The sequence below is a fragment of the Macaca nemestrina genome, chromosome 10, assembly GCF_043159975.1.
Source record: "Macaca nemestrina isolate mMacNem1 chromosome 10, mMacNem.hap1, whole genome shotgun sequence".
In the NCBI taxonomy this organism is placed as follows: Eukaryota; Metazoa; Chordata; class Mammalia; order Primates; family Cercopithecidae; genus Macaca; species Macaca nemestrina.
Genome location: NC_092134.1, coordinates 23,476,136 through 23,503,146, shown reverse-complemented (window position 1 = coordinate 23,503,146; position 27,011 = coordinate 23,476,136). Strand labels below are relative to the sequence as shown.

The 27,011-nt window shown below is 51.7% G+C and overlaps 1 protein-coding gene and 1 long non-coding RNA gene across 3 annotated transcripts in view; one reads left to right on the top strand and one right to left on the bottom strand.

Moving 5' to 3' along the window:
• The window catches only part of LOC105493440 (transient receptor potential cation channel subfamily V member 4), a 52,252-nt gene that overhangs the window by 11,076 nt on the left and 14,165 nt on the right, over window positions 1-27,011 (bottom strand). Inside the window, exons 2-9 of one of the 2 annotated variants that reach the window (XM_011761090.2) lie at window positions 20,533-20,949; window positions 14,498-14,670; window positions 9,237-9,389; window positions 6,862-7,002; window positions 4,885-5,183; window positions 2,781-2,960; window positions 549-707; window positions 151-243 (exon numbers count right to left, since the gene is read on the bottom strand). In XM_011761090.2, coding sequence (XP_011759392.2) covers window positions 151-243; window positions 549-707; window positions 2,781-2,960; window positions 4,885-5,183; window positions 6,862-7,002; window positions 9,237-9,389; window positions 14,498-14,670; window positions 20,533-20,918 — 1,584 coding nt within the window. In that variant the 5' untranslated portion in view covers window positions 20,919-20,949. Of the gene's footprint in view, window positions 1-150; window positions 244-548; window positions 708-2,780; window positions 2,961-4,884; window positions 5,184-6,861; window positions 7,003-9,236; window positions 9,390-14,497; window positions 14,671-20,532; window positions 22,738-27,011 lie in introns of those variants that run through there. The other variant, XM_024796481.2, reaches the window with a different exon arrangement.
• LOC105493439 (uncharacterized) lies at window positions 2,208-3,269 on the top strand. The gene is made up of 3 exons (XR_011608854.1): window positions 2,208-2,357; window positions 2,460-2,521; window positions 3,125-3,269. It is a non-coding gene; the product is annotated as an uncharacterized lncRNA (long non-coding RNA).

Below are 27,011 nucleotides of genomic sequence, written 5' to 3'. Positions count from 1 at the left end.
GTAGAAGAGAAATGGGAAAATAAAAGGAGGAAGGAAAGGAGAAGGACGATTTGGAGGAGAGAGAAGAGAAGAAGGAGAGAAAAGAGGTGCAGGAAGAGAAGAGGAAGAGGAGAGCAGGCAGAGTGGGGGGCACGGGGGCCAGGCACTCACGTTGGTGAAGAAGAACAGGACCCCAGTGAAGAGCGTAATGACCTCGCCAGCCAGCCGCAGGTAGTCCACCGTGGTGCGGTAAGGGTACGGTGGCTGGGGAGCAGCAAGGGCACACAGGTCGTCACCCGGCCCCTCCAACATCTGGCCCCCAATCCAGATGTTCCCCCAGACCCAAAACATCTGGATCCCATGTAGCCTCCTCCTTCACTCTCTTGCTCCTGAGTCCCCCTCCTCCCAGCTCAGGGCCACCCCTGCATGTTGGAGGGCGCCTCCCCAACCTGTTCCTAAACCTTCTCCAGTTCCTCCTACAGGGGACCCAGAGGGACGAGGTTGTGCCCCCGTCCTGCATGGCTCAGCCAGTGCCTGCCCCAGCCCCTGCCCGGTCCCTGGGCACTCACTGTGCCCTCCAGCGGCTGGTAGTAGGCGGTGAGGGTGAAGATGACCATGGCGCATAGGTAGGAGACCACGTTGATGTAGAAGGACACGGCCCCGAACTTGCGCCACTTGTCCCGCAGCAGTTCATTGATGGGCTCCACAGCCAGCATCTCGTGGCGGTTCTGTGAGAGGCAGGGTGGTCAGGGGCTGCCTTCCTGAGGTGGGGGGTCCTGGCAGGCTGCCCCGGCTGTGCTTTCCCCCACCCTCCACCCCGATAGCGCTTTCTCTTTCCATCCATTCCTCAGCTGCGTTCAAGGATTCATGGGGAACTGGACAGATACTGAACATCAGCCCCAAGCTCCCGCACTCACCATTTGAGATTCTGCCCAATTCTGCCTCAATGTGCCTTTCCGCCCTATTCTAGCGTCACAGAACTCAGAACTGGAAAGTCCCTTAAAAGACATTTATTTTCAGGCAGGGCACGGTGGCTCACGCCTGTAATCCCAGCACTTTGGGAGTCCGAGACAGGCAGATCACCTGATGTCAGGAGTTCAAGACCAGCCTATCCAACGTGGTGAAACCCTGACTCTACTAAAACTACAAAAATTAGCCGGGCGTGGTGGCGGGCACCTGTAATCCCAGCTACTCCTGAGGCGGAGGCAGGAGAATCACTTGAACCTGGGAGGCGGAGATTGCAGTGAGCCTAGATTGTGCCACTGCACTCCAGCCTGGGTGACAAGAGCGAGACTCCGTCTCAAAAAAGAAAAAAGGACATTTATTCTCATGGTTCCCAAACTCCAATCTGTGGATAGTACCAAGCTGTTGGCCGCAAAATCATCTATGTAGCTTGCCGCAAGTATAAATCCTGGCCTCCATTCTCAGAAATTCTGATTCAGAGAGAAAGATTGGGAAATTTTTGCCCAAAGATGATAAATGATTGACTTACCACAATTCTCCAATTCTGAACCCAGGGCAGCCATCAATAATTGAGCCCTGCACAATTGTATTCATACAGTTCCCTGGGTAGACACTACCAATCAATCAGTTTGCACCTGAGATGCTAAACCTGCTGCCACTACTAATTTAAATCAAGATGGCCACTAATTCAAAAAATAAGAGAAATGAGGTCTTGCAAGGAAGCCAAGCTCACAGACCAGTAAGCCACAGGGCAGGGTTAGAAGGGTGACCACCTGCACCCAGTCCCCAGCATTTTCTGCTCCCTTTGTATAGCTTCCTAGCCCTTTAATGACTTGAGTTTCTCCATAATCATGATTTGTGCAATAACACAGCCACAGAGATGCTCTTGTAGTGTTATTCCTGATAGTTACAGGCAGAAACAAACCCAAGCGACCAACAATAACAGAATGGTTCACTTGAATATGGTACATTTACATGCAGCGACAATATTACCAAAGAATATTTAAAACTACAGAATGATGTTCACAAAATATTGCTAAGTAGAAAAATAAAAAGCTTGTTTTGTTTTGTTTTGTTTTTTGAGACAGGGTCTCCCTCTGTCACCCAGGCTGGAGTGCAGTGGCATGATCTCAGCTCACTGAAGCCTCGACCTCCCCAGGCTCAGGTGATCCTCCCACCTCAGCCTCCCAAGTAGCTGGGACTACAGGCTCGCACCACCACACCCAGCTAACTTTTATTTTTATTTTTATTTTTGTAGAGACGGGGTTTTGCCATATTGCCCAGGCTGGTGTCAAACTCCTGGCTTCAAGCAATCCGCCCACCTTGGCTCCCCAAAATGCTGGAATTACAGGCATAACCCACCACGCCTCGCTGAAAAAAAGAGCTTTCAAAAGTTCATATAACAACCACGAATGGTAAAAGCTGACATAATCTTTACTCTGTACCAGGCCATTCTAAAATTAACCTCTTTGGTCCTCCCAACAGCCCCATGGGATATGTATGATCCTTATCCCCAGGTTACAAACGAGGAAGCTGAGACCCAGAGAGGTGGGGCCACTTGTCCTGAGACACACAGCATGTAAGCTACAGAGCCAGGATCCCAACCCAGTCCTACCTGCTCCAAAAGTCCACCTTCCCACAAGTCTTGCTCATTTCCTCACATGCCAGACACTGTTCTGGGCACTTAATTGGCACCTTCTCTTGCAGTCAGCCAACAGATCCACCACGTTGGGCACTAGAGGCTGAGGCTCTCTCCCCTAGCCCAGCCCCAGGGCCCCATCCCTGCTCCCAGCCCTGCCCCTCCTTCCTCGCACCCCATGCCCTCTCCTGGAGCCCACCTCAATCTTGCTGTTGTACACCAGGATCTCCAGCACGGAGGCCTCTTCCCCACATGTGTCCAGGGAGGAGAGGTCATAAAGCGAGGAATATACTGGCCCGTAGGCCCAGTCCTTGAACTTGCGGGACAGGTGCCGTGTGTCCTCATCCGTCACCTCCCGCCGGATGATGTGCTGAAAGATCTACACAGGGGGCCAGGAGGGTCAGGGGGCTCACACTGGAGAGGTCCCCAGGGCTGGGCCCAGCTCAGCACATGACGCCTCCCCAGAAAACAGCTGAGCACCGGCTGCTGGAGGACCCCTTCCTCATCTTGTTTAATTCTTGCTCTTATTATCTTGGTTTACAGATAAGGAGTGGAGGCTGGGAAAAATGAAAGGTGTTCCAGAAGACACTTAACCAGTCAGCTGGAGCCAGACGGAACCGGAATGAGCCTTCAACATCTTAATTGTAATGAATATCTTCTTCGTGCCATTAAAATAGCAACGAATCCATCTTAATAATATGTGAATTATAATACTGACGATCATATGCGGTCCTTCCTGTTACCACTCCTTCCCTGGCTTACACACAGGGAAGCTGAGGCACAGAGAGGGGTTGGGAATTGCCCAAGGTCAGGCAATGTTAGGATTTTGGGGTTTGTTTTTGTTTTGAGATAGAATCTCACTCTGTCACCCAGGATGGAGTGCAGTGGTGTGATCTCAGCTCACTGCAACCGTCGCCTCCCAGGTTCAAGCAATTCTCCTGCCTCAACTTCCTGAGTAGCTGGGATTACAGGTGCCCACTACCACACCTGGCTAATATTTCTGTATTTTTAGTAGAGATGGGGTTTCACCATGTTGGCCAGGCTGGTCTTGAACTCCTGACCTCAGGTGATCCACCCACCTCAGCCTCCCAGAGTGCTGGGATTACAGGCGTGATCCACCGTGCCCAGCCAGGATTTTGGGGGTTTTTTTTGAGACAGGTTCTTGCTCTGTTGCCCAGGCTGGAGTGCAGTGGCACTATCACAGCTCACTGCAGCCTCAATCTCCTGGGCTCAAGTGATCCTCCCACCTCAGCCTCCCAAAGTGTTAGGTTTACAGACATGAGCCACCGAGCCCAGCCGAAGCTAGGATTTAAGCCGGAGACTTTCTACTGCCTCAGGGTCCTGGAATAATTGCAATTTCAGTAATTTTTGCTACATTTTTATTTATTTATTTTTACTTTGGTTTTTATTTATTTAGGATCTCACTATGTTGCCCAGGCTGGACTTAAACAATCCTCTCACCTCAGCCTCCCAACTAGCTGGCATTACAGACATGTAAGTGAGCACTTATTGCCTCTCCTGGGCTCCTTCCTAAGAGCCTTATGTGGATACCGCATTTAATTGTCACAACACCACACCAGAGGGCACTCTTATATCCCCATTTTACAGACAAGGAAACTGAGGCACAGAAAAGGGAGATGAGATGTCTGAGGTCACGCACTGGGAAGTGGTAGCCCCAGGACTTGGACAGGTGCTCCTGCCTCTAGGGCACTCCAGACTTGGTTCCCAAACACAGTGACAGTGCCCCCCAGAGGACATTTCAGCAACGTTCTGGAGATATTTTTGGTGGTCACAAGTGTAAGGGAAGAGCATCTGGTGGGTAGAGACCCGGGATGCAGATCAATGTCTGGCAAAAGCACAAGATGGTCCCCACCACAAAGAACCTGCCGCCCAAAATAATCGTGCTGAAGTTGAGAAACCCTTCTCCAGGCCCCATGCTGTGCAGCCCAGAAAGGGGAAGGAACTAGGGCAGGGGCACTCAGCAGGTTCGAGGCTGGGAGCACTGCTGGGCTACAGCCCTGGGACTCACTTTCCTATCAGCGGCGCATCCTGGCTGGTGGGGGTGGAGTGGTGAACATCCATTAGGGTGACATGAGGCAAGAGGCTCAGGGATGAAGCTAAGAAGCTTGGCTGGACACTAGGGAGCCATAGCAGGTTCTTGAGCTGGGACATCTGCACACTGGGGTTGGCGTGTTGGGAGGTGTGTGCACATATCAATAATGAATACCAGCAGCAGACCCTCATGTGTGTGTGCAGAGGGGCACAAGTGGGTGGATCAGCTGTGCCCCCAGCTGTACACTCACCCCAATCTTGCCCGTCTTGGCAGCCATCATTAGGGGTGAGAGGCCATCGTTGTTGAGCACGGCCTCCAGGTTGCTGTCGGGGAAGAGGCGGGCACACTTCAGCAGCAGCAGGTCATACATCTTGGTAACGAACTTGGTGTTCTCACGGGTGTTGTCGGCGATGGCCACCAGCGCGTGCAGCACCGTGTTGCCTCGCGAGTCCTGGCGCCGCATGTCTGCCTTCTTGTGGGGGTTCTCCGTCAGGTAGTTGACAATGTGGGGCTGGTTGGTGCAGGCAGCCAGCGACAAGGGCAGCTCCCCTACGGGCCAGGGTGGAGGGTGGGAGGTCAGCGAAGGGGGCCCAGGGTGGGACTCTGCCTGCAGACACTCGGGGGATGGACACTGTGGCACTCTGAGGATGATGGAGACAGTACCAGCAGTGGATATGAACTGCACGTTTCTCTGGGTGATGCCAGGGTGATAGGGTGTGGCTAGTTAAGGGCACAGCCATGCGAGTCGGAGGCTGTCAGGGACTGGATACATCCAATGATGGAATTATTATTATTATTATTTTTGAGACAAAGTCTCACTCCGTTGCCCAGGCTGGAGTGCAGTGGCACAATCTCGGCTCACTACAACCTCCACCTCCTGGGTGCAAGCAATTCTTGTGCCTCAGCCGAGTAGCCGGGATTACAGGCATCTGCCACCACACCTGGCTAATTTTTGTATTTTTAGTAGAGACAGGATTTCACCATGTTGGCCATGCTGGTCTCAAACTCCTGACCTCAAGTGATCTGCCCCCCTTGGCCTCCCAAAGTGCCGCGATTACAGGCATGAGCCACCGTGCCCAGCCGATGATGGAATTCTTTGTGTGACTTTGTCCCTGAGCTGCACATAATGAGTGCCTTTAAGCACGGGCAAGATTCAAAATATTTCATGAGTCCAGCGATGACAACGGCAGTGGTGGGCTTTGGGCCTGGTGATGTTGGTCCCAGCATAAACCAGATTAAAGGACACAGACAATACAGGCTGGGTGCTGACAACACAGCCCAAGGGCCTCTCATGATCCCCACTGCACAGCTGGGGAAGGTGAGGGAAGTGAGGTCACATGCCTGGAAAGTGCAGAGTGAGGATTTGGCTTTTTTTGTTGTTTTCTTTTTGCTTTTTAAAGACAGAGTCTTGCTCTGTTGTCCAGGCTGGAATGCAGTGGTGCAATCACAGCTCACTGCAGCCTCGAACTCCTAGGTTCAAGTGATCCTCCAGCCTTGGCCTCCGAAGCAGCTGGGATTACAAGCACATGACACCATGCCATCTAATTTTTTTTTTTTTTTTTTGAGACAGAGTCTCACTCTGTCACCCAGGCTGGAATGCAATGGGGAAATCTTGGCTCACTGCAACCTCTGTCCCCCAGGTTCAAGCAATTCTCCTGCCTCAGCCTCCCATGTAACTAGGATTACAGGCACCCACCATCATGCCCAGCTAATTTTTGTTATTTTTGTAGAGATGGGGTTTCACCATGTTGTTGGCCAGGCTGGTCTCGAACTCTTGACCTCAGGTGATCCATCTGCCTTGTCCTCCCAAAGTGCTAGAATTACAGGCATGAGCCACCACGCCCAGCCATTTTTTAAATTTTTAAAAGAGACAGAGTCTTGCTATGTTGCCTAGCCTGGTCTCAAACTCCTGGCCTCAAGCGATCCTCCTGCCTTGACCTCCCAAAGTGCTGGGATGACAGGTGTGAGCCACCGTGCCTGGCTGGAGTGAGGATCTGAATCCAGGTCCATGGTGCCAAGTTCCCCAATAGCACTTACACCTCAGAGGCAAGGGCCCCGTGACCAAGACCGGCGTGCAGCCTGTGCTCCAGAGTGCTGTCTGCACCCATGGCCAGAGTGGCCCTGGGTGTCTGGAGGATGGTCAGGGCTGCAGACACCAAGCAGTATCACACTATCTCCCGCCATGCTTCTCCAGCATGCTGTCGGCCCCCACCACGCCCCTCCTTACCAAAGTAGAAGTAGCCTCCCTCATCCTTGGGCTGGAAGAAGCGCCCACGGGCCTGGGCGTGGACGTCAGCTCCTTGGGCCACGAGGAGCTCCACGTAGTGTTTGCAGCGACGCTCGATGGCGATGTGCAGGGCCGTCTGACCTGGGGACAGGGGACAGTCATTCAGGGCCCTGGCGGGGCAGAGACCCAGCCAGGCTTGCTGGGGGTGGGGGTGGGGTGCAGGATGTAGAAATTGGGGTGGGAAATGCAGGCAGATTCCTGCCCAGCAACACCCAAGGGCAGCAAATAGGCCCTTGGATATTCCCCAGGATCCATCGCAGAAGCAGAATCTCAAGCCCAAAGGATACCCAGTTTGTGGAATCCTGAATGTGAGAACTTTTTAGATTCATAAGACGCCTTAAAAATCCTAGAGGAGGCCAGGTGCAGTGGTTCACGCCTGTAATCCCCGTGCTTTGGGAGACCGAGGAGGGAGATCACCTGAGCCCAGGAGTCTGAGGCAAGCCTGGGCAACACAGTGAGACCCCATCTCTATAGAAATGTTAAAAATTAGCTGGGCCTGGTGACTTACCCCTGTAGTCCCAACTACTCAGGAGGCTGAGGCAGGAGGATTGCTGAAGCCTAGCAGTTCAATACCAGCCTGGGCAACTGATAAGGTTTGGCTCTGCGTCCACACCTAAATCTTACCTTGAATTGTAGTTCCCATAATCCCCCGGTGTCATGGGAGGGACCCCATGAAAGGTAATTTAATCATGAGGGCAGTTACCCTCATGCTGTTTTGATGGTGAGTGAGTCCTCAAGAGATCTGATGATTCTATAAGGGGCTTTTCCCCCTTTTGCTTGGCACTTCTCCTTCCTAGAACCATGTGAAGAAGGGCATGTTTGCTTCCCCTTCCACCATGATTGTAAGTTTCCTGAGGCCTCCCCAGCCCTGCGGAACTGTGAGTCAATTAAATCTCTTTCCTTTATACATTATCCAGTCTTGGGCAGTTCTTTATAGTAGCATGAGAACAGACTAATACAACAACATGAGACCCCGTCTCTACAGAAATTTTAAAAATTAGCCTGGCATGGTGGTCCATGCCAGTGGTCCTAGCTACTTGGGCAGGTGAGGTGGGAGAATCGCTTGAGCCCAGGAGATCAAGGCTGTAGTGAGCCATGATCACACCACTGCACTCCAGCTTGGGTGACAGAGCAAGAACCTGTCTCAAAAAAAAAAAAAAAAAAGAAAAAAGAAAGAAAAATCCTAGAGAAAACAACAGTACCTTGGCCTCCCAGAATTTTGGACTCAAGATAAAATATTCCTGGATTTTGAATCTTAATATCCAGGCATCTGAAGGTCAACTCTGATTTACAGAATCTCAGAATTCAGAACTGGGGAGCTTGGCCCCCTGCTGCCTTTGCCTCTCAGAGCTTGTGAGCTCAGGACTCATTATCATGGAGCCTTAGAGCACCCACCACCGCAGCATCCTAGGGCAGATCCCCAGGTCATGATCCCTAGACTCGCTGCATCTCAGAAGCTTGGAATCTTTTTTTTTTTTAGACAGGGTCTCATTCTGTCACCCAGGCTGGAGCTCAGTGGCACAATCATAGCTCACTGCAGCCTTGATCCTCTGAGTTCAACGGATCCTCCCACCTCAGTCTCCCAAGTACCTGGGACTACAGGTGTGCACCAACATACCTGGCTTTTTTTTTTCTTTTTTTTTTTTTTTTCGGGATGAGTCTTGCTCTTGTCTATCACCCAGGCTGGGGTGCAATGGCATGATCTCGGCTCACTGAAACCTCCACCTCCCGGGTTCAAGCGATTCTTCTGCCTCAGTCTCCCAAGTAGCAGGGATTGCAGGTACATGCCACCAAACGTGGCTAATTTTTGTATTTTTAGTCAGGACGGGATTTCACCATGTTGTCCAGGCTGGTTTTGAACTCCTGACATCAAGTGATCTGCACCCCCCACGTTGGCCTCCCAAAGTGTGCTGGGGTTACAGGCAAAAGCCACCGCACCTGGCCCTATTTTTTTTTTTTTTTTTTTTTTTTTTTTTGCATTTTTAGTAGGGACGGGATTTCACCATGTTGGCCAGGCTGGTCTTAAACTCTTGACCTCAAGCGATCTGCCCCCCTTGGCTTTCCAAAGAGCCACCATGCCCGGTGGAATCTTCTGTTCTGAAACTCAAAACAAAGTTGGAAGGGGTAGTTACTGTTCCTTCATCCATCCATCCATCCATCCATCCATCCATCCATCCATCCATCCATTCATTCATTCGTCAGGTCCTGGGTACAGGCTGGCACTTAGGCCCAGATCAAAGCTCTCAGGGGTCAGACAAGCAAAGGACAGTATCTCCACCAGCCCTCATGGCACCCCTGTGCAGCCCGGGGCCCACCTCGATAGTAGATGTCGCGGAAGGGCGAGTTGATGAACTCCCGCATGTTGCCGGTGCGCTCCGCGATGTCCAGCAGCACAGGGATGGTGTCATTGCGGCCGCTGCTCAGGTTCAGCAAGGCCTTGGGCAGGCAGGTCTTCCCTGTAGATGGCTCTAGCAGGAGAGACATACAAGATGAGGCGGTGCTCCAGCCCGTGACCTTGAACTTGTAGGCATCGGAGTACAGAGCACTGGGTAGGCGGTCAGACATCTTGGCTGCCAACATCTCCTCTCCGAGCCTGTTTCCTCATCTGTCCAGTGGGGACCCAGGGCCACTCTATCTGCCTCCAGTGGTGCTGAGAGGGTGCAATAAACTCATGGGCTTAGGTGCTTTGAAATGTGAGAGGCTTCAGCCTACAGATTGGTATTTATTTAATTAATCTTATTTGGGAAGATTTTTTATTTATTAATATATATATATTTTTTAAGAGACAGGGTCTCACTCTGTCATCCAGGCTGGAGTATAGTGGTGCAATCCTAGCTCATTGCAGCCTCCAATTCCTGGGCTCCAGTGATCCTCCCACCTCGGCCTCCCAAGTAGCAGCTAAGACTACAGGTGTGCACCTCCATGCTTAACTAATTTTTTAATTTTTATTTTCGTAGAGAAGGGATCTCACTATGTTACCCAGGCTGGTCCCAAACACCTGGCCTCAAGTGATCCTCCCACCTCTGCCTCCCAAAGTGCTGGGATTACAGGTGTGAGCCACCACACCTGGCCCTTGAAAAACATTTTTGTAAAGTGCTTCATAAACAAGTAAATGGTGAGAATGCTGGGTTAAGCAAAGCCAACCATATTTCCTTACTACAGGACTTCTCAGCGCCTTTCATACACGAACAGGGACTGTGAACCTCTAAAAGCAAGACGCACTAGGCAGCGCTCACCCACCTGTCAGAGCACAGAGTCCTTTTCCCATGAAGCGTTTACGCTGCGGCCCCTAGAAGGGAGTGGAGGGGTGTAGGGTTCCCCAAAGTGCGGGACTGTGTGCCACAGTGGACGCGAACTGACCTTAGGAGAGTCAGGAGAGAATCTTGGGGATTCTAAGGGTGCAACAATAATAACCCTGAAGGTTTCATCCACTATTGAAACTTTCTCATGAAGTCATTTCTCTGTTTGGTACTAGCAGGTCCTTAACGCCTCTCACTAACACTTGCTAATATCTCTTTGCAAGTTTCTTCCTATTGCAGCTATTTTTATGGTTACCTGAGTTGATTTATATCTCAAAAGAGTAAGTTGAAAACTCCCCTGTGAATCAAGGACAGGGCAAAATCATGCCAGGGGCTCGGGAATGGCCAGAGAGTGGGAGATGCAGGTGTGGGTTCAGGCATCCGTTCTGAAGCCAGGCACCTTGGGTTTGAGGCCTGGCTTTGCTTCCAACAGCTGTATGACCATTTCTCTGCTTAGGGTCCTTTCTGGCTAAATTAAAGCTATGAAGGGAAATCGAAGAGCAAATCAGTATTTGTTGATTAGCCCAGTACCAGGCAGATAGGAGTCTGATAAATATTAGTGTTGCTGTTATCATTCCATGAGATGGGATTTAGGAACCGTCTCCCTAAATGCCAGGAATCCGTGGGGCAGACTCACAGAGACCTGAATTCTAGTCTTGACCCTTCCAAGAGCAGGGTTGTTTGGGACAAGCCTCGTCCCCAGTTGCTTTCCCACTGTCCACCTGGCGCCCAGCTCAGAGGCGACACCATCCCTCTCATGGAATAATGTGGCCCAGCCACTGTCCCTCCCACATGCCTAAGACACTTCCCTCCTTTCCCTCATTTTCCCCAGCATCTCTGGCCTTCCTTCATCCACTTTCCACATAGCAGCTGGAATGGTCACTTCAGACTGCAACTGACCATGGTGAACCACAGGGCTTTTGCATCTGCTGTCCCTGAACCCCCACCCCAATCTGAAACATTCCTCCCTCCTCTTTTCACCTGGTTAACTGCACCTCACTCAGACTCTGCTCAAGTGTCACCTCCTCCAGGAAGCTCTCCTGGATTTTCCCTAACTAGGTCAAATCCTCCGGTACAGACTTTTGTTGACACCTGTTACAGTTTGTAACTGTGTGCTTATTTCTGTGGTTGCTTGGTCAATGTTCATCCTGTCCAGGAGCCTGTGGGCACCTTGATGGCACGGTGATGCCTGCTTTGCTCACTATTGTTCGGCCTCTGCCAAGCACAGTGCTTGGCATGTGGTGGGTGCCCCACAGCCATTTGCTGAGTTAACACACATCGAATGAAGGAGAGGGCCGGGCACCCCGGGCAATTCCAAACCATAGGTGACCCAAAGTGGAACGAGAGACCCTAGATTTGGGCTTTCAGACACGGGTTATAGACCCAGGGACCAGGCGCCTGGGTGCTGGGAGGAGATGTCAGGAGCAGGATCTTCCCAGAGAGGAGGTGGAACATGCAGTTCCAGAAACCAGCCACCAGGTGGCGAAGTGGCTCTGCCCAGGGTGGGCTGCTGTAGCCAGGGGCTCTAAATTGACAATTGCCAAATTGGAGGTTGTGAAAGTTTGCGGAGGGGAGGTGGGGGCAGGGGAGGGTGTCCCAGACTTCCCTGATAATCAGATGAGCTCATGACCCTTTAGCCATGCAGGGATGGATCCAGGTTTTATGGGACCTGGACTAAGTCCAGGACCTTAGAAAGGGCCTTAGCCAGGGGCCCTGGCACTTAATTAGTATCACGGACCTTACGGTAAGTCTCCCTCTACGCACATACACTACCCTCTGCAATTTCAGAGACCCACCTCCCACACTCATGCACAGACACACATGGATCTGGGGGTTCCTGGACTGTGCTAAAAGCCCCCAACTCAGTCCTGAATTCAGGAGAAGCCAGAGGCCTTGACAAGCCAGCCTAGTGCTGAAGGCACAGGTGCCAGCGTCCATCTCCCAGGATTCGCTCTACACCAAGATTCCCCACCTTTGCCTCACGTACTTGGTGGACCAGGAGAGGCCATTTGGCCAGGGCTTAAACATGGGTTATCTCCAAATGAGATTATTCATGCCGTCACTGAGCTACTCCAGGAGCAGAGAGAAGCCCCACCCTCCCACAACTCTAAACTTGTGCCTCCAAATGAGGCCACATTGTCTGGCCGGGAACCATGAATATTTTTCATAAATCCAGCAATTGTCTTTTTTTTTTTTTTTTTTTTTTTTTTGAGACAGAGTCTCGCTCTGTTGCCCAGGCTAGAGTGCAGTGGTGCAATCTTGGCTCACTGCAACCTCCGCCTCCCAGGTTCAAGTGATTCTCCTGGCTCAGCCTCCTAAGTAGCTGAAATTACAGGTGTGTGCTGCTAAGCCTGGTTCTTTTTTTTTTTTTTTTTTTTTTTTTTTTTGTATTTTTAGTAGAGACAGGGTTTCACCATGTTGGCAGGGCTGGTCTCAAACTCCTGACCTTAGGTGATTCACCTTCCTCGGTCTCCCAAAGTGCTGGGATTATAGGCATGAGCCACCATACCCAGCAATTGTTTCCTGGTAGACACAATGATACTGCATCGTATTGTTTCAGTGTAAGAATGAGGTTGAGGCCAGCCTTAATGGCTCACGCCTGTAATCCCAGCACTTTGGAAGGTTGAGGCAGGAGGATCACTTGAAGCCAGGAGTTTGATACCAGCCTGGGAAACATAGTGAGAGCCTGTCTCTTAAAAAAAAGAAAAAAACTTTTAGCCAGGCATGGTAGCTTGCACCTGTAGTTCCAACTACTCTGGAGGCTGAAGCAGGAGGATTGCTTGAGGCCAGAAGTTCAAGGCTGCAGGGAGCTGTGATCACACCACAGCATTCCAGCCGGGCGACAGAATGAGACCCTATCTCAAAAAAAAGAAACAGGTTGATAAAGATATATGCGGATGATGTAGCACAGACTTCTTCACCCTGTTTGGGAACTGAGTTTATTTAAAGTAACTGAGGTCTTAAAAAATGGCCTCTTCTGGTTGGGCGCAGTGGCTCATGCCTGTAATCCCAGCACTTTGGGAGGCTGAGGCAGGCGGATCACGTGAGATCATGAGTTCGAGACCAGCCTGACCAACATGGAGAGACCTCGTCTCTACTAAAAACAAAGAATTAGCCAGGTGTGGTGGCACATGCCTGTTATCCCAGCTACTTGGGAGGCTGAGGCAGGAGAATCACTTGAACCCAGGAGGTGGAGGTTGTGGTGAGCAGAGATCACGCCTTTGCACTCCAGCCTGGGCAACAAGAACAAAACTGTCTCAAAAAAAAAAAAAAAAAAAAGGCCTCTTCTGACATCCCTGAAGCTTCCTCAGACTTAGGCTGGAGACCAACCATGGACAGCCTTCCAAGATGGGCCCTTCTTCATAGCAGGTGTCCCAATTCTTTTCTTTTTTTCTGTTTGTCACCCAGGCTGGAGTGCTGCAGCCTCAGCCTCCTAGGCTCATGCAACCCTCCTGCCTTGGCCTCCCAAAGCACTGGGATTACAGGTGTGGTGAGCCATCATGCCCAGCCTAAGTGTTACATTTCTTGACATGGTATCTTGACTTGTGAGATCAAGGCCAGTTTAATAATGGCTTACCCAGAACCCAGCACATCGCAGGTGGCTGATTTGGGTGCAGGTGTTCACAGGTAAGGCCTGGGGCTGTGGAGGGTGCCGGTGTCCTGAGGTGGGTGTTTTGAATCTGGACAAGGCTGAAGGGTGAGTTCTCTGGGCTGGGGCTTCAGCCTAGGAAGGGGAGCCCTAAAGTTGGGCTGGGGTGGAGCAGACCCCAAGAAGTAGAATCAGGACTACCAGCTCGGACACCCTGCCCATCCCTCCAGACCTTTCCTCAGGGGAGCAGGAGCTCCAGGACTCCAGCTGCCTGCACTGGGTTCTTTGTGGGATGAGAGCCAGGAGTATGCTGTGATTATTCCCCAGTTTACAGATGAGAAAACAGAGGCTCAGAGAAGTCACACATCACTTAAGTGGTAAAGGTGGGATCTGAACCCAGGTAGGTGGACTCTGCTTACCCATTACACTAACCTTTTCATAAATAAGGGCTGAATGAATGAATGAATGAACGAGTGGAGGTAGCTGAGGCCCAGAGAGGTGAAGGACACACAGGACCAGACTCCCTGTCCAGTCTGGCACTTTCCAGACTCCCTGTCCATTGGCACTTTCCAGGCCAATGCAATCCACTGACCCAAAGGAAGAAGCTGAGGGAAAAGGGGGCCCCCAATGCCAGGCTTCCCCCACACCCCTGGCTGTCCCACTGGCTATGCCCATCTGGGTGGCTCACCTCGAAATTCCTCATCAGTCAGGCGTTTCTTGTGGGTCAGCAAGAAGGGGAGCAGCCCATCCAGGTCGGCAGTGGAGCCCCGGGACACAATGTCAAAGAGGATGGGCCTGTTGAAGACTTTGAGGATGGGGGGCGGCTGGGGGGCAGGGGCTTTGGGGCTCTGCGGCTGCTTCCTGGAGGAGGTAGGGAGGCAAGTTGATGGGAGGGCTCGTCCCCTGCCTGCCCCACTGTCCCTGGCCTTAGGGACCCAGAGACTGTGGCGGGGGGCAGGCAGTTGAAGCCCTACAAGGACAGAGTGAGGTAGGTGGGGCAGCTGTAAAAACTAAGGAATGTTTTATCCAACAAACGATAGCTAGTACTACTGTGTGTTGGGTGGAGACAAACAGAAAGAAAGAAACGCACAGACTGCCCATACATCTATCCACCCATCCATCCACACATCCACTCACCCACCCGTCCATCTATCCATCCATCCATCCATCCTTCCATCCATCCATCACTCATCCATCCATCTACCCATCCACCCTCTCATCCATCTATCCACCCATCCATCCATCACTCATCCATCCATCTACCCATCCACCCACCTATCCATTCATCCCTCATCCATCCATCTACCCACCCACCCACTCCTCCATCTATCCACTCGCCCATCCATCCATCCATCACTCATCCATCCATCCATCTACCCATCCACCCACTCTTCCATCTATCCACCCATCCATCCATCACTTATCCATCCATCCACCCACTCATCCATCCATCCATCCACCCACCCACCATTCACCCATCCACCTACCTACCTATCCATCCATTCATCATTCATCCATCCATCCACCCACTCATCCATCCATCCATCACTCATCCATCCATCTACCCATCCACCCACCCACCCATCCATCCATTCATCCACCCATCCACCCACCTGCCCATCCATCCATCCATCACTCATCCATACATCCACCCACTCAGCATCCACCCATCTACCTACCAACCCATCATCCATCCATCACTCATTCATCCATCCATCCCTCATCCATCCATCCATCCATCCCTCACTCATCCATCCATCCACCCACTCATCCATCCATCTACCCATCCACCAACCCATCCATCCATCACTCATCTATCCATCCACACATCCACCCACCCACCCACCCATCCACCCATCCACCCATCCACCCATCCATCACTCATTCATTCATCTACCCATCCACTCACTCCTCCATCTATCCACCCATCCATTCATTACTCATTCATTCATCCACCCACTCGTCAATCCACCCATCCATCCCACCCATCCATCCATCCATCCAACTGCCCATCCACCCACCCACCCACTCATGTATTAGTCATTTATTGAGTACTTACTAAGGCAGAGAGACTGAAAGAGACAAAAAGAAAGAGAAAATAAAGAAACAGCAGACTAAAAGATGAGGCATTTAATCCATTCATTCCATAACTAACCCATTAATGTATTCATTCAGCAAACATTTGAGACAAATGAGGCCATGCTCATACGTACTTGCTCATGGCCCACCACAAGGTAAGCACTCAATAAATGTTAGTTGATATTACCATTATTAATGAGTGCCTACTGTGTGTCTGGAGCTTGTATGTGCATGGGAGAGATGTGGAGCTACAGAGACAGATGGAGGAAGGGCGTGGCACAGAGAGGGTTGGGAAGAGAAGAGATGGAGAAAGGAAGGAAACAGACACTAAGAGAAGGAGGGCTTGGAGACATTCAGTCATTCAACAAGCATTTTTTTGGCACCTTTTATATGCTAGGTTCTGGGAGAGAAGAGCTAGCCCAGGGCCACCATGAGGCAGGAATGCTCTCTCTGTCACGTTCTTACCTGGCCCAGTGCCTGGCACATCTTGGGATGCAGTAAGACTCTGTTCAACGAATAAGAGGCTAAAGAGGAGGAAGATGGAGGCACAGGGTCTGGGAAGGAGAAGAGGGGAGAGTAGGGGAACAGAGAAAACCCTAAAAAGAGGCAGCGGGGCCAGAGGGGAAGGGGGAATGCAGTTGGGAAAATTGAGGCCAGGGCAGGTTGTGGAAGCAGGTGGGACAGGGTTGCAAGGGTGGACAAAGCCGGCATCTGGCTGTACCCAGCCTGTCTTGCCATGAGAAGGGGACAGCCACTCTCCTCCTTTCCTCTTCGCCGGGGGTTGAGATTTTCCATCTCAGGGCAGGTGCTGGGAAAGGGGGTCATTAGCATCCACAGTAGGGTAAGAGGTGTGCTCTCCTGTTGACAGGGGCACAGGCACAGACACAGCCTCTAATGAGGGCACTTAGGCAGCCACCACTATACCTCTTCCTGAACTTTGACCTTTGAGCCAAAATAAAAAGGAATACTGCCCCTGCCAGACCTCACTGAGGCAGCCCTCAGGACTCAGCAGCGCCCCACTTCCTCCACCAGCCTGGACTTCCTGGGGTGGGGGTGGGGGTGGGGGTGGGGAGGAGGGCTTGCAGGAGGGGTCCGAGGGAGGCGAAGGGGAGACACAGAGCCCACTAGCTTTCAACAGGACCTGGGAGGGCTTGGGGACAGAAGGATGGGAACCCTGGGCACTCTGCTGCTCTGGCCCTCAGTTTCCACCTCTGAGCAGAGGTGGTACAGATTTTTCAGCACACGGACAACTGTGAAGCCCTGTTCCTTGGACATATCTGCAGAGCCTCTCCAGCCTTAGGCCCTTGCACTCACATTTCTCTCCACCTAGGACACCCTTCCCTCCCTCTCTGTGGCTGCCCCTTCGCAGCCCTTAGCTTTAGGCTTGAATGTTGACTCCTCCAAGAAACCCTCCTGGATTACCTTTCTTGTATCCACCCACTCTCTAACTTCAGCACCTCCCTCAACTCACATGGCATATCCATGTGCTCAGCTACTTGCTTCTTGCCTGTCTCACCCTCTAAACTGAAAGTGTTGCCTGAGTAGAGGTGGATCTGGTCTGGCTCAGCCAGTAGCCTCAGGACCAACCCCACTGACTGGCAGATAGTGGGCACTCAAGAAACATCCACTGACTGGGTGTGGTGGTTCATGCCTGTAATCCCAGCACTTTGGGAGGCCGAGGTGAACGGATCACTTGAGGTCAGTAGTTCGAGACTAGCCTGGCCAACATGGTAAAACCCTGTCTCTACTAAAAATACAAAAATTAGCCGGGCGTGGTGGTGCACACCTGTAGTTCCAGCTACCCGGGAGGCTGAGGCAGGAGAATCACTTGAACCTGGGAGGAGGAGGTTGCAATGAGCCAAGATCGCACCACTGCACTCCAGTCTGAGTGACAGAGCAAGACCCTGTCTCAAAAAAAAAAAAAAAGAAAAGAAAAGAAAAAGAAAAGGAAAGGAAACATCCACTGAATGAATCAATGACTCTGTGAAAAAATAAAGCGGGCAGCTCTTGACCAAGCAAGGGCTGCGAAGGTGAATGGGCTCCATCCAAGAGATAAATGAATCCATGGCCAGCAAGGGGAACAGAGGAGGACCAGGCAAGCCCAGGTCATCTCCAGACCTCAGGACCATCCTCCAGGACACACACACAGGCAACCAAGAGGGGATTTCACGGAGCAGCTGAGGAAAGGGTCAATTCAGGGCACATTAGGGACAGCAGGGCCGGGACCGAGAAAGGATATGGTTCAGCAGGGCCTGCTGAGGCTCAGGAGGAGCTGGCTAGGAGACTGTAAGCCCTGCTCCCTTCCCCAAACTGCCAAAAGCTCGTGGAAGTCCCTGGGCTTCCTAAAGGACCAGGAGGGAGGGCTCAACCTCACAAAGCAGGGAGTCTGCAGGTGACAGACAACAGGGTCATGCTGGAAGCAGAACCCGGGATGACTGAGTTTGCAGAGTGCCACACAAACCACATGAGATGCCAGGCAAATGCCTCTGAGTCTAGAGTCTGGGCTGCAAGACTCAGCTCAGCAGAACCCACTGCGGGAGGATGGGGACCAGACAAGGTGGTCGAGGTGGGCTGGAGGCTCCCTGTCCCCAGCTAGGCCTGGCATGGAATACATAACAGGAGCCACATGCTGTCACCCCATCCAGGGCTTCTCTCCACTGTCTTTTCTTTCAGCAAGGTTGTCATTATGGAAAAGAAAGGGTGAATGCCTCGGGGTTTCCAGCTCTTTCTAAGCCTCAGGAAAGCCACTGGATGGCCAGGAATGGAGGTGATGCTTGAAGAAGACCCAGGAAGGGCAGCTGGATGTGTGCCGGGAAGAGAAGGTAGGGAGATGGATGGATGAATAGATGCAAAAATGAAAGAAAAGATGAGCAAATGAATAAATGAATCAGTGACTAAGCAAACAAAGGAACGAATGGACAAATGGATGGACAGAGAGCTGGGTAAATAAACTGGCGGTTAGAAGAGAGAAGGAGGGGAAGGAAAGACAGAAGGCAGGCAGGTGAGCAATCAAGCATGAGAAATGGAATGAATGAATGAATGAATAGTTTGATAGCTGAATGGCTAGATGAATAGAAACAGTGGGTAGGTGAGAGGATGGAATGACATTCAGACGAGAAAATGGTAGATGAATGGAAGGTTGGTTATATGGGTGTATGGCTGGACAGATGGCTGACAGATGGGTAGATGGGTAGATAGATATTTTAATGAGTGGACAATGGATGGATAGATTGGACAGGTGGACAAAAAAGTAGAAAGATGGGCATCTGGGTGAATGAATGAGTAGATGGTAGATGGATAAATGGATGGATGGATGGATGAACAGATGTATAAATAAGAAGATAAACAAATGGAAGGCTGGATGTGTAGGTGAAGAGACGGACAGACAAGTAGATGAATGGGGGACAGATGAATAGGTAGATATGTAGGTGAATAAAAAAGCAGATGAGGCTGGATGCAGTGGCTCACGCCTATAATCCCAGCACTTTGGGAGGCCAAGGCAGGTGGATCACGAGGTCAGGAGTTCAAGACCAGCCTGGCCAAGATGGTGAAAACCTGTCTCTACTAAAAATAGAAAAAAAAAATTAGCTGGGTGTGGTGGCGGGTGCCTGTAATCCCAGCTACTCAGGAGGCTGAGACGGGAGAATTGTTTGAACCCAGGAGGTGGAGGTTTTAGTGAGCCAAGATCACGCCACTGCACTCCAGTCTGAGCAACAGAGCAAGACTCCATCTCAAAAAGAAAAAAAAAAAGCAGATGAATGAATGGAGAGTTAGATGAGTAAATAGTTGTATAAATGAGTGGGTGGAGGGGTGAATGGGTAAATCGGTGAATGAATGGATGAATGGATGAACAGACAAATGTCCAATGGAAGGGTGGACAGAGAGGTAAATGGGTAGAGGAATGGATGATGGATTAATAGATAGATAGATGATGAAAAGATGGATGGATGATGGATAGATGGGTAGATGGATAGATTGGATGGATGGATGGATGGATGATGGGTGGATAGATAGATGATGCATGGATGGATGGATGGATTAATGGATAGATGGACATATGGAATAATGAGGAATAGATGAATAGATGGACAGATGGAAGGATGATGGATGAATGGATGGATGGATGATGGGTAGATGGATAGATGGGTGGATAGTAGATAGATGGACAGATGGAATAATGATGGATAGATGAATAGATGGATAGATGGAAGGATGATGGATAAATGAATAGATGGATGGATGGATGATGAATGATGGGTGGATGGATAGATGGATAGATGATAGATGGCTGGATGATGGATGGATGGATGGACGGATGGATGGATGGATGGATGGATGGATGATATATGGATGGAGAGATGAATGGATTGATGGATAGATGTATGGATGGTTGGATGGATGGATGGATAGATGGATGGATGGATGGATGAATAGATGGATGGTTGGATGGATGGATGGATAGATGGATGGTTGGATCGATGGATGGATGGATGGATGGACAGATGGATAGATGGATGGACAGATGGATAGATGGATGGATGGATGAATTGACAAATATGTAGATAATAGATAGAGGGGTGGATGATGAATGGGTGAATGGATACAGAGGAGGAGACCACAGGCCAGGAATCTAACAATACTCACTCTATGATCTTCTTCCTCCACCTCTTGTTGTCACTGGGGTGGTGACGATAGGTGCCATAGTCAAAGAGTGAGTCCATGGGTGCTTTCTTGGGTCCAGGCACCACCGAGGACTCATATAGGGTGGACTCCAGCAGATCAATGGGGTTGGGCACCCCCTTGCGGAAGGCACCCTGGAACTTCATGCGCAGATTTGGTCGCCCATCGCCTAGGCCAGCAGGGCGACTGGCATCAGCCGGTGAGGGTGAAGGGGAGCCATCCTCCCCCTCGAACAGATTGGCCAGGGAGGAGAGAGGAAAAGCCTCCCCGCCTGGGGTGCCACTCTCATCCCCAGGGAGCTCAGCCACCTCCCCGGGACCCGCGCGGGGGCCTTCGCTGGAATCCGCCATGCCTGCCCCAGGCCCGTCTGCACTGCTCAGCCTGCAAGGGGATGAAAGGGGAGTCAGGCAAAACCCAGCCAGTGGCAGGGGCTCCAGGAAGCCCCCTCCCACGTAGACAAGCAGCAGTGCTGCCAGCTGCTTCAAAGCCACCGTTGTAATGACAGGGGCGCAGGGAGGCCACTCCCAGATGTGGTTGGCCGCCAGCCTCAGGCGGGAACTGCAACAGGAGCCTCTTTTAGGAACCTGGAAACACAAATTGGCCCCAGGTCCAACTACCCTGGGCATTAGCTGAAAGAGGGTGGACTTCGGGGTCACGCTGGGACCCCATACTTGGATCCCAGACCCTACTGCTGACCAAGAAAGCCAGCTGTGGAGCCCCAGAGAGCCAAGTTCAAATCCAGGCTCCACACTTCGTCATTCCATGACATTGAGCAAGTCATAGCCTCAGTTTCCTGATCTGTAAGATGGGAATATCCAAACCCCATGGGTAGAACATGCAGTCCAGTGGCCAGTGCAGTGCAGTGCCTGGCACGTGGTAAGCACCTGCTAAAGCAGAACTATTAACCGTGGGCTTCAGGCACAGGAAGGGCTCAGAAAATCCATGTGGACTTGCTGTGTGGGCCGGCAGTCCTGTTTCCTCATCAAACACCGTCATGATGATCCCCATTTTACAGAACAGGAAACTGAGGCTCCAAGACTTGAGTTGACTTCCCCAGTGCACCAACTCTGCTCCACAGCACAAAGTGCTGATTCCTCCCTGCACCTCTGCCTGGTTAACTCCTCCCCACTGGAACTCCCCAGTTCCAGCTCAACTGGGCTCCTCTGGAAAGCCCTCCCCCGACTGCACACACTCGTTCCCAGGATCTGTGCTCATTTCCTCGGAAGCTTTATCCCAGCTGTTCACGGGATGGTTCATTCCCAGGCTGTGGGCGCAAGGAGGCAGGAAACGTATCTGTTCATCCTCGAGTCCCCACACAAATGAGCAACTTTATGACAAAGATGTCATTTGTTCCCATTTCTCAGATGAGGAAGCAGGTTTCAAAGGCAGCAAACAGCCTGCAGGGAGAAGGGCTGGACTTGAACCACGTCTCTCTGGCTCCTGGGTCCAGTGCTTAGCCAGGAGCCAGGGCAAGGGAGGAGCAAGGCCCCACTGGTTGGCTGTCAGCCCCCTGTTCTCTGTAGCATGGTGCCAGCCAGGCGGGGCTGGGCACCGAGGGTGAGTTTCCTGGAACTCTTAGCGCCCCACCCAGGAGGCAGGAGCATGTCTGAAAAGCCCTCTCTTATACATCTCACCCTTCCCACCCAATACACACGGAGAAAAACAAATAAACTAGTTCCCACCTTGTTTGTTCTGTGGCTTCCAGGAGGGAAGGCTTGGACCAGGGAGGCGGGGACACAGCAAGAGGACTCCCTTAGTGGGCGCAGCAGGACACAGAGGGTCAGAGCTCCCTCCGGGGGCGGGCTCCCCTCTGGACACCAACAGGGAGACACAGCCTGGCCTTTGGAGTCATTCAGGCCTGGGTTCTAATCCCTTTACATGTAGTGTGATCTTAGGTAAGTTACTTGAGCTCCCCAAGCCTCAGTTCCCTCCTCTGCAAAATGGATACAATTGAAGTCACTTTTTCATAGGGTTGGAGGCAGTGGGAAGTGAGGTCAGATATATCCAGTGCCACTTCTGGGATTAAAGTGGGGTTTTGGCTGGGTGCAGCAGCTCACGCCTGTAATCCCAGCACTTTGGGAGGCCAAGGCAGGTGGATTACTTAAAGTCAGGAGTTTGAGACCAGCCTGGCCAACATGGCGAAACCCCATCTCTACAAAAAATACAAAAATTAGCTGGGCATGGTGGCATGTGCCTGTAATCCCAGCTACTCAGGAGGCTGAGGCAGGAGAATCACTTGAACCCAGGAGGTGGAGGTTACAGTGAGCCAAGATGGCACCATTGTATTCCAGCCTGGGTGACAGAGCAAGACTCCATCTAAAAATAAATAAATAGAGTGGGGTTTTCAGTTACTATAACCAAAGGAAGAAAGAGAAGTTAGGAGGCCAGGTTCCGAAATCAGACCGACCCAGTTCCTGTCTTGGCCCTGGTCATTAGCTGTTTGGCCATGGGCAAATCACTTCCTCTCTCTGCCCCTTGGTTTTCCCACCTGCAAGACCAGAGTGACCACGCCTGTTCCTAGGGTCCTCCAGCATGTGAGGCACCTACTCAGTGCCAGCACCTAGTAGGACCTCTGGAGACAAGAAGTCCTTTTGACTGGCCAGGTAGGAGAGGGGGATCTGGATCCCAGTCTCTCATGGCTGCCACATGCGTTTGGGCTTTGCTCTTCAGGAATGGGGGCCGGGGGGATGCTGAGGCAGGAGGGGCATCTGCAGGGGCCCAGGCATTGGCGGGAGGCGGATTAGACTCTCCTGAGCACAGCCCTGCCCACCTCACTGGGGGCCCTGAGATCAGGGGGAGACAAGACATCAGGCACACCCTCTGTGTTGTCAATACCCTTCTATCCACTGCACCTCTCACCATGGCACCCCAGAGGCTAATGGAACCCCACCCCAGGGAGCTCCCAAGGCCAGAGAAGGCAGCCAAGAAGCTCCTTCCATCCCCCATCATTCCTGCACCCTCCTCCCCTCAGGAGGATAGCCCTCCCCTAAGCCTGGACAGCACCCCAGGTTCCTGGGGAGTCCAAAATGGGGGCTCTGGTGCCAGCCAATCCCGGGTTCAGATCCCCTCCCAGCAACTCTCAACCTGTCTGGTTTCCGTGTGGCCTTGGGCAAGTCATGCCACGATCATGATTAGCATTCTAATTAGGATGAAATAATAATTATGAACTAAATCACCATCCTCGCCTGATGACATAGCTCAGGCTGTGCCCAGCATGGGGCCTCATCTAGCCCTCACCATGACTCCAGACCAGTCGTTCTCAACCAGGGACAGTTCCGCTCCTCCCCTAAGGACATTTGGTAATATCTGATAATATGTTTTGTTGTCACAACTGTACAGGAGAGGGAGCACTGCTGGCATCTGGTAGGTCAAGGCCAGGGATGGCACTAAACATCCTCCAAAGCAGAAGACAGCCCCGCACCACAAAGAATGACCCAGCCCACAATGTCAATAGCGCCGGGACTGAGAACACCTGCCCTGGAGGTAGGTATTGCAATCATTCCCATTCTACAGATGAGGAAACTGAGGCTCAGAGAGGCTAAGCGACTTGCCTGAGGTCACACAGCAGGTTAGTGACAGAGCCAGGACTGAAATGCAAGCAGCTGGCTGCAGAGTCCGGGCTGAATCCCTCCATGCACTGGGGATGTCCTGGGTGCCAGGTGAGGGTGAAAGGAAGCTATCCTCACCCTCAAACAGATTGACCAGGGAGGAGAGGGGGAAGGCCTCCCCACCAGGGAGCTCGGCCACCTCGCTGGGCCTGCACAGGGGCCTTTGCTGGGATCCACCATGCCGGATGGCACTAAACATCCTCCAATATAAAAGACAGCCCCACACCACAGAGAATAACCCAGTCAACAATGTCAACAACACTGAGGTTGAGAAAATCTCCCCTAGAAGTAGGTATTGCAATCATTCCCATTTTACAGATGAGGAAACTGAGGCTCAGAGAGGCTAAGTGACTTACCTGAGGTCACACAGCGGTTAGTGATGGAGTACCAGGGTGCCACCTAAGCATTTAGTGTCTCCTTCGAGCTTCCCAACCACCCCAGGAGGTAGGGATGATTACTGCCTGCCCATTATCATCTCTCTGAGCCTCAGTTTCTCTACCTGTAAAATGGGGATTGCAATAATAGCACCTCCCTTATAGGGCTTCTGGGAGATAAGGCAGGTCAAGTGTTTCTTGGGCACCTCAGAAATACTTGCTAAATGTTTGATCTTGTCATATTTAATCATCATCATCACCACTATGATACAGTCCTGATTTACCTGTCCTCCCTTACTCCCCTTCCCCAAAACACACATGCACACACGTGCCAGAAGTACAGCCTGGCATTTTATAGCCCATGCTAAAATCCACCAAGCCCCTCTCTCATTTAATCTCCCGAAGAACCTGGACAAAGCTAGGCTACCGCTCCCACTTTACAGCTAAGGAAATGGAGGCTCTGAGAGGCCAGCTAGGGAGCAAATGGCTTTGAAGAAAACCTCCAGACTCCTAGCCCTGGGCTCCTTCCACATCACAGCACTCAGGGGTGTGTACGCACCAGCTCACCTGTACACATACACATAGGCATGCGTACACGTACACACACACCCCACACACACCCCCACACACACACACCCCCCCCACACACACACCACACACACACACCACACATATACACCACACACCACATACACACATCACACGCACACACACACACCACACACACACACACCACACACACACCACACACACACACACACCACACACACCCACACCACACACACACCCCACACACACACACCCCACACACACACACCACACACACACACCACACATACACACCACACACCACATACACACACCACACACACACACCACACACACACCACACACACACACCACACACACACACCACACATACACACATACACCACACACACACACACCACACACACACCACACACACACACACCACACACACACACACCACACACACACCACACACACACACACCACACACACCACACACACACACACCACACACACACACACCACACACACACCACACACACACACCACACACACACACACCACACACACACACACCACACACACACCACACATACACACATATACCACACACACACACCACACACACACCACACACACACACCACACACACCACACACACACACCACACACCCCCCCCCACACACACACCCCCCCCACACACACACCCCACACACACCCCCCCCACACACACCCCCCACACACACACACACCCCACACACACACACACCACACACACACACACACCACACACACACCACACACCACATACACACATCACACACACACACACCACACACACACCACACACACACACACACACCACACACACCCACACCACACACACACCACACACACACACACCACACACACACCACACACACACACCACACATACACACATATACCACACACACACACACCACACACACACACCACACATACACACATACACCACACACACACACACCACACACACACATACACACACCACATATACACACACACCACACACACACACAACCACACACACACATACACACACACCACACACACACACACCACACACACATACACACACACAACCACACACACACCACACACACACACACCACACACACACCACGCACACACCACACACACACGCCACACATACACACACATACACCACACACACACCCCACACACACTTACAGACACACACCACACACACATACACACACCACACACACATACACACACACACACAACCACACACACAACCACACACACATCACACACACACCACACACACCACACACACAACCACACACACACACCACACACACACGCACACACACACACCACACACACATACACACACATCACACACACCACACATACACACACATACACACATACACCACACACACACACACATATAGACCACACACACACACCACACACACCCACACACACCACACACATACACACACACACACCACACACACACACCACACACACACATACACACACACAACCACACACACACACCACACACATACACATACACACACTACACACACATACACACCACACACACACCACACACACACATACACACACACACCACACACACACACACACACCACGCACACACACACACACACCCGGCTCTGCTGCTCTGTGGCAATTCCCTCCCCAAACACTGCCCTGTTCTCTGTGGTCAGAAAAAGTTTACTCCCTGTTCTAATTTGCCCTGAAGGCTGTTATTACACATTCCAAACTCATGCCAGCTTTAGGAGGGAGGGAAGAGGGGGATGCAGGCAGGGAGAGAGGCTGAGAGCCTGGGTGTGAGTCCACGTGAGTCTCCGCTGCGTGTGACTGTCATGTACATTTCTTCCCACCTTCCT